General features: G+C 37.9%; 1 protein-coding gene across 2 annotated transcripts in view; it reads right to left on the minus strand.

Annotated features, from left to right (window-relative positions):
* Positions 1–333: 333 nt before the first annotated feature.
* EAF2 (ELL associated factor 2) overlaps positions 334–16,509 on the minus strand; it is a 59,195-nt gene continuing 43,019 nt past the window's right edge. The window contains exons 5-6 of one of the 2 annotated variants that reach the window (XM_036243317.1): positions 13,126–13,368; positions 334–520 (exon numbers count right to left, since the gene is read on the minus strand). In XM_036243317.1, the coding sequence (XP_036099210.1) occupies positions 474–520; positions 13,126–13,368 (290 nt within the window). In that variant the 3' untranslated portion in view covers positions 334–473. The remainder of the gene's footprint in view (positions 521–13,125; positions 13,369–16,509) is intronic. The other variant, XM_036243318.1, reaches the window with a different exon arrangement.

Raw genomic sequence — 16,509 nt, forward strand, 5'->3', positions numbered from 1 at the left:
TATAACTTAATTTTGTCTAGAATTAATATATTTTCAACAAAAAATTAAGAAATATGAGATTGAAAAGGCACAGAGATATATTTAAAATCACAGAATTTACTATAAATCCATAGTTTTGACATTTCACAATTGGAGACAGCAATGTGGTAAAACGCAGAACTGAACTTGAACACTAGAAAAACTATCTGCCACTTGTTAACTAACAATATGTGGGCAAGTTACTAAGCTCTGGGTCTTATTCTCATCTTTAAAACTTCAAAAAATTTTTTTAAATTAAAATAAAACACATAAAAATGCTGGTTCTCATAAAAGGTTAAAAAATGTAACATCAACTGAAAATTCTGAATCAAATTTAGTTTCTTTTATCATTTAAAGTTACAGCATATTTTCCTCAGTATTAGGAATTTTTATTCTTAATATAAAACAAGTCATCACACGTCTTGTATATTTCATATTTATAGCTGAATGTTTCTTCAGTCATCAGTGTCACTTCCTGATTCACTCAGCTGCAAATCATTTCCTAAAATAAAAAATAGCAAAATTGAATTAAATAGTTAATATTTTAATATTTAGGTTTTTTAAAAAATCTTTATTGTTGAATGTATTACAGATTCATTCCCTCATTTTTCCCCCATTGACCCCCCTCCTCCCCACTCCCAGCCCCCTCCTGCCTTTTCCCACACTGTAGTCTGTGTCCGTTGGTTATACATATAAGTTCTTTGGTTTATTTCTTCCCACCCCACAACCCCCTTCCCTTTGAGGTTTGTCAGTAGAGCAACCAATTTGTACTTCTTAATCCCTTCACCTTTTTCACCCATTCCCCCAACCCCCTTCCCATCTGGCAACCAACAAAATGTTTTCTGTATCTATGAGAATGTTTCAGTTATGCCTGTTCATTTTGTTTGTAGATTCCATTGTCGATAGATATGTATTCATTGCCATTTTGTTTGTTCATATATTTTATCTTTTTCTTCAAAAAGACACTTCAACATTTCATATAATAATGGTTTGGTGGTGATGAACTCCTTTAGCTTTTTCTTGTCTGGGAAACTCTTTATATGGCCATTGATTCTAAATGACAGCTTTGCAGCATAGAGTAATCTTGGTTGTAGGTTCTTGCTTTTCATCACTCTGAATACTTCTTGCCACTCCCTTCTGGCCTGCAAAGTTTCTTTTGAGAAATCAGCTGACAGCCTTATGGGAACTCCCTTGTAGGTAAATAACTGCTTTTCTCATGCTGTTTTTAAGATTCTTTCTTTGTCTTGAACTTTTTGCATTTTGATGATGATGCGTCTTGGTATGGATCTCTTTGGGTTCATCTTGTTTGGGACTCTCTGTGCTTCCTGGACTTGTATGTCCGTTTCCTTCACCAAGTAAGGGGAGTTTTTCTGCCATTATTGTTTCCAATAGGTTTTCGATTTCTTGTTGTCTCTCTTCTCCTTCTGGCACCCCCAAGATGCGAATGTTGGCACGCTTGAAGTTGTCCCAGAGGCTCCTTACACTATCCTCATTTCTTTGGATTCTTTTTTCTTTTTGCTGTTCTTTTTGGGTGTTTCTTGCTTCCTTATATTCCAAATCAATGGTTTGCTTCTTGGCCTTACCTACTCTACTATTGAATCTGTGTAAATTATTCTTTATTTCAGTTACTGCCTCCTTCATTTCTGACTGGTCCTTTTTTGTGCTCTTGAGGCCCTCACTAAGTTCACTGAGGTTCTCACTAAGTTCATTGAGCATCCTTATAAGCAGTATTTTGAACTCAGCATCTGTTAGGTTGCTTATCTCCATTTTGCTTAGTTCTTTTCCTGGGGTTTTGTTCTCTTCTTTCATTTAGGACCTGTTTCTTTGTCTCCTCATTTTGGCTGCCTCCTTGTGTTTGTTTCTATGTATTACTTAATGAGAGGCATGGGGCTAGCTGAGACCAGATGCCGCTTGTTTGAAAGAATTTAGGAAAACCTGAAGCAGGATCCAAGACAGCCAATCCTATGGTTAAGCAACTGGCAACAGCTTGGGTGGGCCTAAAAGTTGGGTGGGGTGGGGCCTCAGGGAATCACCAGGATGGGGCAACCAGTGTGAGCCAGGTTGCTGGAGTCCCAGATATGGTGGCTGTCTGCCGCCCCAGGGAAGGGCTCACGAAAGGAACAAAGGCCTCTGATAGCACGTTTGTCCAGGAGAAAGCCCCCTCTCCAGCCCTTGCTCCATTGCCAAACAGCTCAGTTCTTCCTTGTATGTCTCTGGCGCCCCTTGAGCTGCCTCCCCTCCAAGCTGAGAACGAATGAGTCCAATAAGTCCGTGCGCAGGCCCTTTAAGAGGAGCTGCCTGGGGCTCCAGCTGCCTCAGCCTCCCTGAACCTCAGTTCCTGCTGTTTTTTTCCAGCCAGAAGTTATGGAGACTTCTCTTCCTGGCACTGCAGCCCTGAGCGAGGCACCTGGTGTGGGATGGGGACCCCCTCAGTCCTCAGGGAGGACTTTGGCAGCTGAGGTATCCTCCTGATTTTTATCCGCCACACGTGGGTGTGGGACCAGCCAGTCCGCCTCCGCCCCTCCCACCAGTCTCGATGTGGCTGCTTCTTTAATTCTGTAGTTGTAGGACTTCCATTCAGCTTGATTTCAGGTGGTTTTGAATGATGGTTGTCCTGTAGTTTAGTTGTAACTTTGATGTGATTGTGGGAGGACACGATACCACATTTACCTACGTCGCCATCTTGACCGGCAATATTTAGTTTTTGATAACAAATATTATACAAAAAGTAATCCAAAGTAATCCTGTTTAGCTAACATTTTGTCTTTAAAAAATATTTTTTAATTGATTTTTAGAGAGAGAAGGGAAAGGGTGAAAGAACCATCAATGCAAGAACACAACAACAATCCACGGTCTCCTGCATACCCCCCATCAGGGATTGAACCCCAAATCCGGGCATGTGCCCTGACTGGGAATGGAACTTGCAACCCTTTGGTACATTGGACGAGGCACAACCAACTGAGCCACACTAGCCAGGGCTGTCTTTAATAATCTAGATTGCTGATCCTATAATATAGTCATATCGTTAGTAATTTAAATACTACTAACTGTAACGAATAAACACAACATTGATCTTCAGCATAGTTTTAGTATCACCTGGCTTCTATTTTAGTCTACTTTCACATACCAACACCACCCTTCTTTTTATACCACTTATTTAATTATATCAGGCAATGAGAGAAAATATGATTTAGAAGGTCAGACTGTATAGTTTTACAGAGTGAAAAAAATTATATAATTATTTTACTTAAAATGTCAAAATCATTACATAGTGTTTGTTAAGAGTAACTCATCATTGATTCCTTTTGTAATTCATCCATGTGATTATGGTCATGAAACTTACATTTCAGTGTGGAAAACAGGTGCAAATAAACAAATATATAAAATAATGTCAAATAGGTATAAATACTATGAAAAACTAAACATGGGTATGATAAGAATGGTGAGAAGTGCAACTTTAGGTAGGGTAGTGGTGAGAAGTCCCTCCTTGAGGGGTGACATTTGAATGGAGATACAAATGTAAGTAATCAAATTTTTAAAAAAATCCTCACCCGAAGATATTTTTCTATTAATTTTTTTTTTTTTTTTTTTTTTAGATAGAGTGGGAGGGAGAAAGGAAGGGAGACAGAGAGTGAAAGAGAGAAACATTGATGTGAGAGAGACACATCTGGAGATCTAAATATAAAAATAAAGTCACGAAAATATGCAGAGGGGTAACTGTCCAGGCTCAGGGAATAGCACATACAAATGCCTCAAAGTAGAAGAATGCTTGATGTATTCTCTATGAGAAGGTCACTGTGGCTGAAGTGAAATGAATGAGGAGAATGATAAGAAATGAGGTCAGAAAGATAATCAGAAGACCATGGTTTTTAGGTTATGATAAAAATTTTGAATTTTGTTTGAAATGGGAATTCATCGGAAAATGTTAAGCAGGCAACTGAACAGGACACTACTGTGTATCACTGAATAAACTATAATGGTGTGGAAGAAACATGGAATCAGGGAGGGCAGTTAAAAGTCTATTGAAATTTCTCACGTAAGAAATAATACTGGCTTTGACTCAGGTGGTTTAGGTGGAGGTGGTGCTAAGCGGGCAGATTTATAATATACTTTGAAGGTAGTAGAGTTTATAGGGCTATCACAAGCACTGAATTTATAAGGGCATGAGATAAAGTGAAAAAAATGACCCTCAAAGTTTCTAGTCTGAACAACTGAATAAATGACTGTATCAGTTACTAAACCTGTGGCAGGATAGTAAGAAGTTAGGAAAATCCCTGGGCAAGTGGAATGGGGAATTGAGATAAAAAAAATTAAACAAGGCCAAACAGTTTGGGCAACTTACAGCCAACTTGTGAATTGCAAGACCTTATCTTCCCTAACCAAGGACACTTGAGAGCAAATGGTTTATACCCTCCTCCCTAACCAAATATACATAGCTTAAATCACCCTGATCTGGGAAAATAGAAAACAAAGACCCAATTAATGCCATTTGTGCCAGCTAAACCCGAGGACAGATGAAGTTGAGGAACAAATAACAAAAACCCCATTAAAGCCAGATAGACTTAAGATAAAGGTAAAACAGTAACACAGACCAAAGAATAATCCAAAACTCCCAAATACACTCATTTTGATGCATCAGTATATTAAACATGCACCTGAAAAGCTGATGAATATTCTACTGAAACCCTCTCTCCCCTAAGACTCTTGCCTGCAGAAGAAAAAAAAAAAGGATAAAAAGCCCTTAGGACAAAGACTCAATGCGGGTTCACTCTAAAGCACTCCCATGCTCCTTCCCAGGCATGAACTTTTTATTCCTAAGGGTCCCCATGAGACTTGCAACCAGGGAAGCAGCAGGCAGCAGCAGTTCAACCTGGGCCCAACTCTCACCCCCACCCCCACCCCAGATCCTGTCTCCAAGGCTCTCTTTTCTCTGATTTCCCAGTGAGCTAAAGCAGCTCCGCCTGGCTCACTTCTTTCCTATAACAAAGCATTGCCTAGGCTCTCCCCTGTTGTTTCTTCTACCCTAGTTTTTTCCTTTGTTTCACTGCCCCAGAATTAATAAACATACTCTCAAAATCTTTCCTATACCAAGTCAAGAACCCACACTACAGGCTGGCCTGAGGCAGACCTGCTCTGGACCAGACCCTGTCTAGTAACAAGATGAAAAACACTAGAGCAGCTGTTCTCAACCTGTGGGTTGTGACCACTTTTGGGGGTCGAATGACCCTTTCACAGGGGTCACCTAAGACCATTGGAAAGCACATATTTCTGATCTTAGGAACCGAGACATCGCTCCTCTATCCGTCTCCAGGCAGACCCACCCACATGCAGATACGCCCACATACACCATGAGGAACTGTATTAAAGGGTTGTGGCTTTAGGAAGGTTGAGAACCACTGCACTAGAGGAACAAGACTATATAAGAAAAATCACAAGTTCAATTTTTGACATGGTACATTTGAGATACCTATTAAATGTTTAAGTATATCTGGTATAGGCAATTTCATATACAAGTTTGGAGCTCAAGGTAGAGGCTAGAGCTGGAAATAAAGATTTGGGAGTCATTAATTGTAGTAGTTTATTTGAAACTATGGGATTGGATAAAATCATTTGAGTAGTAAATTAAAATAGTTAAAAATATTCTTATATTTTTAACTCCCCATAATCCACAAAAACTACTATATTTTGAAGTTAATACACAGTTTAAGAGTAGTTTTTAGGCACTATACAAATTGTTGAAAGACATCTCAGTCCATTACCTGAATTCCAGAACTGATTATATCATTTAATAACAAAATCTGCTAAAGCTTCTTTTGTGCATTTGGTTCCCATGACTATTGTATCATTTTCAATACTTAAATTTCCACTTATTATACAACTATTGAATGGCATAAGAATGTTAAACTTGATATGATGCCTGTAATATGAGTTTCTCAAGTGATACTAACCCAAACATCCTGTATTCTACTTTTATTACTAGACTTCATGCTGGAGAGGTTATATACCTAGTATTACTATGTTGTGAAATGTTCAGACAGTTTTGAAGATATGAGATTAGCTTTGGAATATGAGATGCCTTGTACAGGCAATATGTTTTCAATAAAAATGGCAATTATGACTTGGAAAAAAAAAGAGTTTACCCATAGTAAATGCATTTAGACACCTAAACCAGTGGTTTTCAATGAGATCAATACTGCACCCTGGAAGATGTTACAGACATTTACATGAGGGGTTGCTTATCCAGATGATTTCCAGATTGCTTGTGGCATTTGGTGGGAGAGTATTTAGGGATGTTAAACGTCTTGCAATGCAGGGGCCAGTCTTGTACAATAAAGATCTCTTACAAATTCTGTAAACTTGAAAGTCCAATGGGATATTCATGTACTTAGAAGAACTGTTTATAATTTTAAGGTCATAACCTAATTGCATTTCAATAAACCAAAAGTATTCTTTTAGTTTAAAATTCACTTAACTGTATAAGGACTTGTCTGTTATGTAAACTAAAAAAACACTATTTTTCTTAGAACTATACAAGATTTTTTTTTTTAATCGTTTGGGAAGACACATTAGTGATCTCAATGCTGCTCATTGTCATTGGGTGAGCAATACAGCATCTAAATAGCTGTCTGTATATGCAAGTCTAAATATTATGTATATAGTTTTCCAGTCTTTATTTCAACATGTTAAATAAAAAGAAAAATTATTGACAATACGAGTTTAATGTTGTCTTACTCCTCTTAATTCCAAATTTATTCATTAAAAGTAAGTACCAATATATGGTTACTTTGTTATATCTTCCAGTATAGCCATTCATGCCTAAATATTTTTACAGAGTAGGTATAGATTAATTTACTATAAATTATTTTCATTTTGACTTAATATTACATATAAATTAATTATTTTCAAAGACATATGTACCTAAGCTATAAAATTCATTTTAAGACAGTAAGGGGAACATAAAAACATGTTATAAAAGAGGGTACTGAATTTGATAAGGCTGAAAAATGGGATGATTATGGTAACAGTAAGAGAGGGTTTATTTCCTCTTATTAGGAAACCTCCAGTTTGGATAAAACATATTGAGAAAATAAATCACTACTTTAAAAAAAAAAAAAAAGAAATCTCAAGTGGTATAACAAATTACTACTGACTTTTGCATGTAATTTTTGTATCCACAATCCAATTCTTTTATTATTTCTATAGTTTTACTGTTTCTCTTGAATTTTCTATGTAGCAAATTACACTGTCTATAAATAAAGGAGCATTTTATTTCTCTCTTTTTTTTATCCTTACCCGAGGACATTTTTCCATTTTTGTTCAGATAGAGTGGGAGGGAGGAAGAGATATATATATATATATATATATATATATAGAGAGAGAGAGAGAGAGAGAGAGAGAGAGAGAGAGAGAGAGAGAGAGAGAAACATCGACGTGAAAGAGACACATTGAGTGGCTGCCTCCTGCGCAACCCCAACCAGGGCTGGGGACAAACTGCAACTGAGGTACGTGCCCTTAGTGGGAACTGAACCCGGGTCTCTCTGGACCATGGGCCAATGCTCTAACCGCTGAGCAAAACCGGCCAGGGTGCATTTTATTTCTTATATCTCATTTCTTTTACTTTTTAAAATTGTATTTGCTAGAATCTTCAGTACAATGTTGAATAGGAATCATGATATTAGTTCTCCTTGTCTTTTTCCTGACTTGAGTGAGAATATTTCTAAAGTCTTTGTTACCATAATTTTGGCAATAGTTTTGCTTTTCATAGTTAACTTTTATGAAGTTAAGGAAATTCCCTTATATTCAACCTTCGGTAAAAGATTAAAAGTTAATAGATATTAAATTTTATCAAACTCAAATTTGCTGCAATGATCATATGGCTTTACTCCTATAACCTGTTAATGCGATGAACTATATTGATACTGTTTTCAAATACTGAATACTTCTTACATTTCTGTGACAATCCTCGTTTGGTCATGATTTAGCTTGCTTGTTTTTTTGTTTTTGTTTTTATCCTCACCCGAGGATATTTTTCCATTTTTTGTTCAGATAGAGTGGGAGGGAGAGAGAGAGAGAAACATAGACGTGAAAGGGACACATCGAGTGGCTGCCACCCACACGACCAACCATGGCCAGGGACAAACTGCAACCAAAGTACACACCCTTAGCGGGAACCGAACCCGGGTCTCTCTGGACTGCAGGCCGACACTCTAACCGCTGAGCAAACTGGCCAGGGCTAGCGTGCTTGTTTTAAGTACACTGGTTATTCAATTTGCTAATATCTTATTTAATAATTTTGCACACATGTTCTTAAGTAAAATTGATCAACACTGCTTTTTTTCTTTTACTGTACAGTTCTGATATTGAGATTATTCTAGAATTATATAGAATTGGGTCACTTTCTCTACTTTTCTATACTTGTAAAATAATGATTTATTCCTTGAATTTGTTAAAATTCAACTGTGGCCCTGGCCAGTTTGGCTCAGTGGTTAGAGCGTCAGCCTGTGGTCCAGAAAGACCGGGGTTCGATTCCCGCTAAGGGCATGTACCTCTGTTGCAGTTTGTCCCCGGCCCTGGTTGGGTCATGTGAATGGCAACTACTGGATGTGTCCCTTTCACATCGATGTCTCTCTCTCTCTCTCTCTCTCTCTCTCTTCCTCTCTCTCCCTCCCACTCTATCTGAACAAAAAATAAAAAAATGTCCTCGGGTGAGGATAAAAAAAAAAAAATCATCTGTAAAACCATCTTCAGTTTTCCAGTAAACTCGGGATATAGAAATAGGGTGGAAGAGAAAGAGACATTAATTAGTTTCTTCAGGCTTTCCATTTCTCTGAATCAGATTTAGTAAATTATGATTTTTTAGAAAATCACCCACTTCTATGCCAAATTTACTGGAATAAAATTTTTATATAATTCTCACAACTTAAAAAATAAAACCCTATTACATATATAACTCCAACCACTTTTTCATTACTAATATCATTTATCTGTGCCTTTTCTCTTTCTCCTTAAGCCCTAGTTAGAGGTTGGTCTTTTTCATTAGTTTTCAAAGAAATTACTTCAGATTTTGTTTAGTCTCTAATGTTTCTTTGTTTTCCATTACATTAATTTAAAATCAAACAACAAGTGCTGGCAAGGGTGTGGAGAAAAGGGGACTCTAGTACACTGCTGGTGGGAATGCAGACTGTTGTAGCCACTATGGAAAACAATATGGTGTTTCCTCAAAAACTTAAAAATTGAATTGCCATTTGACCCAGTGATCCCACTTCTAGGAATATGTCCTAAGAAGCCTGAAACAGCCATCAGAAAGAATATATGTACCCCTATGTTAATAGCAGCACTATTTAAAATTGCTAAGATCTGGAAACAGCCCAAGTATCCATCAATAGATGAGTGGATAAAAAAGCTGTGGTACATATACACAATGGAACCTTATGCAACTGTAAGAAAGAAAGATCTCGTATCCTTTGAGACAATTTGGAGGGACTTGGAGAGTACTATGCTAAGCAAAGTAAGCGAATCAGAGAAAGACAAATACCACATGATCTCACTTATTTGTGGACTATAATGAACAAAAAAAGCTGATAAACAAAACAGACCCAGAAAGACAGAAAAGAGTATAGTTCATACTGACAAACCTCAGAGGAAAGGAGTGGGGGGGTGGGGTGAGGAGATAAACCAAAGAACTTACATGCATGTATGTGTAACCAATGGACATAGACAACAGTGCTTGGTGGAGGGCAGGATAGGGAGGAGGGTGTCAATAAAGGGAAAAGGAGAAACATTTGTAACAAAAATAAATTAATTAATAAAAAATTTTCAAAAGAAAATAAATAAAATCTAATCTATGTTACTTTCTTCTGCTGCTTCCTTTAAATGTTATTATTCTGCCCGGCCGGTGTGGCTCAGTGGTTGAGCATTGACCCATGCACCAAGAGGTCGCCATTTGATTCCCGGTCAGGGTACATGCCCACATTGTGGGCCTGATCCTCAGTGGAGGGCATGCAGGAGGCGGACAATTGATGTTCTCTCTCATCGATGTTTCTCTCTCTCACTCTCCCCCTCCTTCCTCTCACTAAAATCAATAAGGAAAATAATTTTTGTTAATTATCTTTTCATTGTATTACAGTCATATAAAATAATCAATAAAATATGAATCCTTTGAAATGTGTTATTTTAATATTCTAGTAGGAATTAATTTCTATAAATGTTTTATATATACCTTAAACAAATGCCCACGTTGCGTTTTTGGATTGTAGGATTCTATATTTACTATTTGAATAGATGTGTTAATTACGTTGTTGGAAGATTTTACACACCCTTACTAAATTTTGTCTGCTTGATTATAGATGCATTAATCTTATAATATTATAAAGACTTGTCGATTTCTCCTACTTATGAAAATTTTTGTTTTAGCCCTGGCCGGTTTGGCTCAGCGGTTAGAGCGTCAGCCTGCGGTCTGGAGAGACCCGGGTTCGGTTCCCGCTAAGGGCACGTACCTTGGTTGCAGTTTGTCCCCAGCCCTGGTTGGGTCGTGTGGGTGGCAACCACTTGATGTGTCGCTTTCACGTCGATGTTTCTCTCTCTCTCTCTCCCTCTCACTCTATCTGAACAAAATATTGAAAAATGTCCTCGGGTGAGGATAAAAAAAAAAAAAATTTTGTTTTATACATACACACATATACAACTACATATTTTAATATATATGAACATATGTGGTAAAGATATATTATTTTGGGCATACCAATTTGTAATTGTTTATCTTCCTAGTGAATTAAACCCTTTGTCATTATTTGGCCATTCAAGAAATTAGATGCTCCATTTTACCTCTCAAGGTAGGAGTAATAGCTTCAAAGATATAAACAACTGGAAGTTCAAAAGACCTTTCCTGGTCCCTATTTAACTCATAGTCTTATTCTCTCTGCTACCCAGTCTTGGCTCTTTTCTTATTTAATTCTGTTATTAGGCTAGAACTAGCCATCTTTCCTAGATGCTTACTTTATCATTATTATTTACACAGTGAGGACAGTTTAAAACTTACAGAAATTCCCATTCCCCCCTAGAGAGTATGAACCTGCATGCCTTTATTAAAAGTATTTATTATACCCTGGCCGGTTGCTCAGTCATTAGAGCATTGGCTTGTGGACCAATAAGTCGCAGGTTCAATTCTGATCAAGGGCACATATCTCGGTTGCAATTTGTCCCAGCTCTGGTCCGGGTCATGCAGGAGGCAACCAGTTGATGTGTCACTCTTACATCGATGTTTCTCTCTCTCTCCCTCCCACTTTATCTGAAGATAAATAAAAAAATATCCTTGGGTGAAGATAAAAAACAAAACTAAACTAAAAAAAGAAGTATTTATTGCCCTGGCTGGTTTGGCTCAAGGGTTACGAACACTGGCCCACAGACTGAAAGGTTTCAGGTTCAATTTCTGGTCCAGGGCACATACCTGGGTTGAAGGTTTAATGCCTGGCCCCAGTCAGGGTTGTGCAGGAGGCAGCCAATTGATGTGTCTCTCTCACATAGATGTTTCTCTCTCTCTCTCTCTCTCTCCCTCCCTCCCTTCCACTCTATCTAAAAATCAATGGAAAAATATCCTCAGGTGAGGATTAATTTAAAAAAGAAGTATTTACTGAGCATCTACTATGTATCAGGTACTGTGCTAGGTGCTAGCATTCAATGATAAACAAAAATAAAGAAGATTGCTGTCCTCCTGGAGCTTAGACTTTGGAAGAGGGCAAATCACACAAATAAATACAAAGAAGGTACTATTCTGGAGGTCTATAAAAAGAGAGATCTGACCTTGTCAGAAAGGTCAAGGAAAGCTTTCTTGATAAAGTAAAATTTGAATTGTAATCTAGAGGAGAAAAATTTAACTACATAAAAAACAGAAAGTGTTTCTAGATGAATGCACAGCATTTCTATGGATCCTGAGGTGAGTGAATGGATTTGAGTATAGTGGCAAAAGAAGGCAAATGTTGCTATAACAGAAAGAGCAAGACTATTCTGTTAAGGTGTTTTGTTGCTATCCTACAAGTATTACAAGCTATTAAAAAGTTTAAAGTAAAAGAGGTGACAAATTATAGTTGAATTATGAAAGGATCAATATGGCTTCGATGTACATAATAGAAAAAAAGTGGGTTTCAGTAGATATGGGGTGAACCAAATAGGAAGTCATTGCATAAAGAAGGAAATAATGGTATATTTAACTAGCGGGATAGTGGTAGAGATGTAGAGAAGAAGATGAATTTGAGAAATATTAAGGAGGTAAAATAAACAGGACTTGATTATACTGTAAAGAAAGAGAGGAAGTCAGCCCTTGAATACAGTCAGGCTTTTGGTATGCATAAATAGAGGATTCCTTTTACAAAGAGGAAACATGCTTAGGCAAATATTATAAGTTGGTTTTGGACAAAGTGAATTGGAAATGCCTTTTACTAAAAGACGATGTTGGACTTATGCATCCAGAGCTCAGAGGTCTGGGTCAGAGATGCAAATGTACAAGTTATCTATTGACTGCCAGAAATATGAAGATTATCCAGGGAAAGAGTACAGAAGAAAAAGAAAAAAGGACCTAAGATTAATTATTGAAGAACTTCAGCTCTAATGACTGAGTAGAAGATTATAAACCAGCAAAGGACAGAGAGAAATCTATCTAGAAAGATAGGAGAAAAACCAATTAGACATTGTGTCACAAGTCAAAAGAAAATGAGTAATTCAATAATAAGGTAATGATTAGTAGCATCAAAAAAATAAAATAGGGCCCTGGCTGGTTAGAGCGTCGGCCTGCGGTCCGGAGAGACCCGGGTTCGGTTCCCGCTAAGGGCACGTACCTCGGTTGCAGTTTGTCCCCGGCCCTGGTCGGTCGTGTGGGTGGCAACCACTCGATGTGTCGCTTTCACGTCGATGTTTCTCTCTCTCTCTCTACCTCCCACTCTATCTGAACAAAATATCGAAAAATGTCCTCGGGGTGAGGAAATAAATAAATAAATAAATAAATAAATAAATAAATAAATAGGTCTTTCTCCTTGTACACATTTTACATCATAATCAGTATGGCTTCACTGTGAATTCTTACTTTTCTAATTACTCATGCTTATGTATACTTACTTAAAGTATTCATCAGAAGGCCACTGTTGTTATGATATCTATTATGACCGGCATCTGTATCAGGAATCCTGCATTGTGGCATGGCAGACATGGTAGGATGTCCTGCATCAGAAGGAGAGGATCTGTCGTCTTCATCTTCTGAGTCACTAGAACTATCCGCACTGCTTGAAGATGAACTTTTAGAATCTGATGAACTATCACAACTACTCATCTGGTCCATTAGACTAGCTTCCGCCTTCAGTTCTGAAAATATAACAGAAGTTAAAGATAGGGTAAATAAATATTACATAAACATAAAATTTCAATGTGCTAGTTTCTAAGGAAGTGTTGATGAAGAATAAGACCAAACGTACATTTACAGCATTTTATTTAAAAAACTTCTCTACTGCCCTGGCTGGTTTGGCTCAGTGGCTAGAGCGTTGGTTGCAGTCCAGAGAAACCCACTAAGGGCATGGTTCCCGCTAAGGGCATGTACCTCGGTTGCAGTTTGTCCCCAGCCCTGGTTGGTCGTGTGGGTGGCAGCCACTCAATAAGTCCCTTTCACGTCGATGTTTCTCTCTCTTCCTCTCTCTCCCTCCCACTATAGCTGAACAAAAAATGGAAAAACGTCCTCGGGTGAGGATGAAAAAAAAAAAACTTCTTTACTAATACAAATGAAAAATAACATCCTTCTCTTATCCCGTCTTTAAGTTCCTTTAAGCCTGCTCCCAAGGAATAATCACTGTTAACACTTTCTTATGACCATATGTTTTTAAATTCTGCTTGGAAACTGGCATTTTAGATTTTGACACCCAACTCACTCTTTGTCACCATCCAACTTAGAGTTAAAAAAATAATAAAGAAAAAGAAAGGAGCAATTCAAATTTTCCTGCAAAAGCTGCATCTGTGGACTCAAGGTTTTCCTGTTCGGCTCTTCTCTGCAGTACCTCTTTCTCCCTGATCTATTTCTGGACAACACGCATAGAGTTCAAGAAACTCCCCCCAAAATTTTTAAAAAGCTTTTCTACCATCAAGCCAACCCATATTAAAATGTTGAAATTATGAAAAGTAAAAGACATAGGCAGTGTCTAAATTTAAACACTACATTTATTTATACTATTATACTCAAATGCACATGTAATTCAAATAAAATATAATAAAAATGTGAAAGGTTAAAACTGTAAATATTAAAACCTATTTAGGCAGAAACCATCCTCCAATTCCTTTTCTTGTTTCCTCAGTACCTATAATGTAATGCAATATACACAAATGAATTTCTTTTTGTGTCAGCTCTATTGAGGTATAATTGACAAATAAAGTTGTATATATTTTTAAATGACAATTAGTTTTTATCATGAAAGTACATTAAATTTTTGTCAAATGCTTTTTTGCATCTATTGAGAATATCATGATTTTTAGTGTTCATTTGTTAACATGGTATATCATACTTATTGCTTTGCATATGTTGAAACATCCTTGCATCCCAGGTTAAAAAACAAAAAACAAAAAACACTTCATCGTGGTGTATAATCCTTTTACTGTGCTGTTGAATTCAGTTTGCTAGTTTTTTTGTTGATAATTTTTACACCTATGTTCAACAGATATTGGCCCATAATTTTTTTTTTTAAATCTTTATTGTTGAATGTATTACAGATATTCGTCCTCAACTCCACTCCTGCCCCCATCCTGCCTTTTCCCACACTGTTGTGTGTCCATTGGTTATACATATAAGTTCTTTGGTTTATTTCTTCCCACCCCACAACCCCCTTCCCTTTGAGGTTTGTCAGTCTAGCAACCAATTTGTACTTCTTAATTCCCTTCATATTTGTCACCCATTCCCTCAACCCCCATCCCATCTGGCAACCAACAAAATGTTTTCTGTATCTATGAGAATGTTTCTGTTATGCCTGTTCATTTTGTTTGTAGATTCCATTGTCGATAGATATGTATTCATTGCCATTTTGTTTGTTCATATATTTTATCTTTTTCTTCAAAAAGACACTTCAACATTTCATATAATAATGGTTTGGTGGTGATGAACTCCTTTAGCTTTTTCTTGTCTGGGAAACTCTTTATATGGCCATTGATTCTAAATGACAGCTTTGCAGCATAGAGTAATCTTGGTTGTAGGTTCTTGCTTTTCATCACTCTGAATACTTCTTGCCACTCCCTTCTGGCCTGCAAAGTTTCTTTTGAGAAATCATCTGACAGTTTTATGGGAACTCCCTTGTAGGTAAATAACTGCTTTTCTCATGCTGTTTTTAAGATTCTCTCTTTGTCTTGAACTTTTTGCATTTTGATGAACATGCGTCTTGGTGTGGACCTCTTTGGGTTCATCTTGTTTGGGACTCTCTGTGCTTCCTGGACTTGTATGTCCGTTTCCTTCACCAAGTAAGGGGAGTTTTCTGCCATTATTGTTTCCAATAGGTTTTCGATTTCTTGTTGTCTCTCTTCTCCTTCTGGCACCCCCAAGATGCGAATGTTGGCACGCTTGAAGTTGTCCCAGAGGCTCCTTACACTATCCTCATTTCTTTGAATTCTTTTTTCTTTTTGCTGTTCTTTTTGGGTGTTTCTTGCTTCCTTATATTCCAAATCGATGGTTTGCTTCTTGGCCTTACCTACTCTACTATTGAATCTGTGTAAATTATTCTTTATTTCAGTTAGTGCCTCCTTCATTTCTGACTGGTCCTTTTTTGTGCTCTTGAGGCCCTCACTAAGTTCACTGAGGTTCTCACTAAGTTCATTGAGCATCCTTATAAGCAGTATTTTGAACTCAGCATCTGTTAGGTTGCTTATCTCCATTTTGCTTAGTTCTTTTCCTGGGGTTTTGTTCTCTTCTTTCATTTAGGACCTGTTTCTTTGTCTCCTCATTTTGGCTGCCTCCTTGTGTTAGTTTCTATGTATTACTTAACGAGAGGCATGGGGCTAGCTGAGACCAGATGCCGCCTGTTTGAAAGAATTTAGGAAAACCTGAAGCAGGATCCAAGACAGCCAATCCTATGGTTAAGCAACTGGCAACAGCTTGGGTGGGCCTGAAAGATGGGTCGGGTGGGGCCTCAGGGAATCACCAGGATGGGGCAACCAGTGTGAGCCAGGTTGCTGGACCCCAGATATGGTGACTGTCTGCTGCCCCAGGGAAGGGCTCACCAAAGGAACAAAGGTCTCTGACAGCACATCTGTCCAGGAGAAAGCCCCCTCTCCAGCCCTCGCTCCATTGCCAAACAGCTCAGTTCTTCCTTGTATGTCTCTGGCGCCCCTTGAGCTGCCTCCCCTCCAAGCTGAGAACGAATGAGTCCAATAAGTCCGTGCGCAGGCCCTTTAAGAGGAGCTGCCTGGGGCTCCAGCTGCCTCAGCCTCCCTGAGCCTCAGTTCCTGCTGTTTTTTTCCAGCCAGAAGTTATAGGGA

Source organism: Molossus molossus, unplaced genomic scaffold (genome assembly GCF_014108415.1).
Source record: "Molossus molossus isolate mMolMol1 unplaced genomic scaffold, mMolMol1.p scaffold_m16_p_5, whole genome shotgun sequence".
Classification (NCBI taxonomy): Eukaryota; Metazoa; Chordata; class Mammalia; order Chiroptera; family Molossidae; genus Molossus; species Molossus molossus.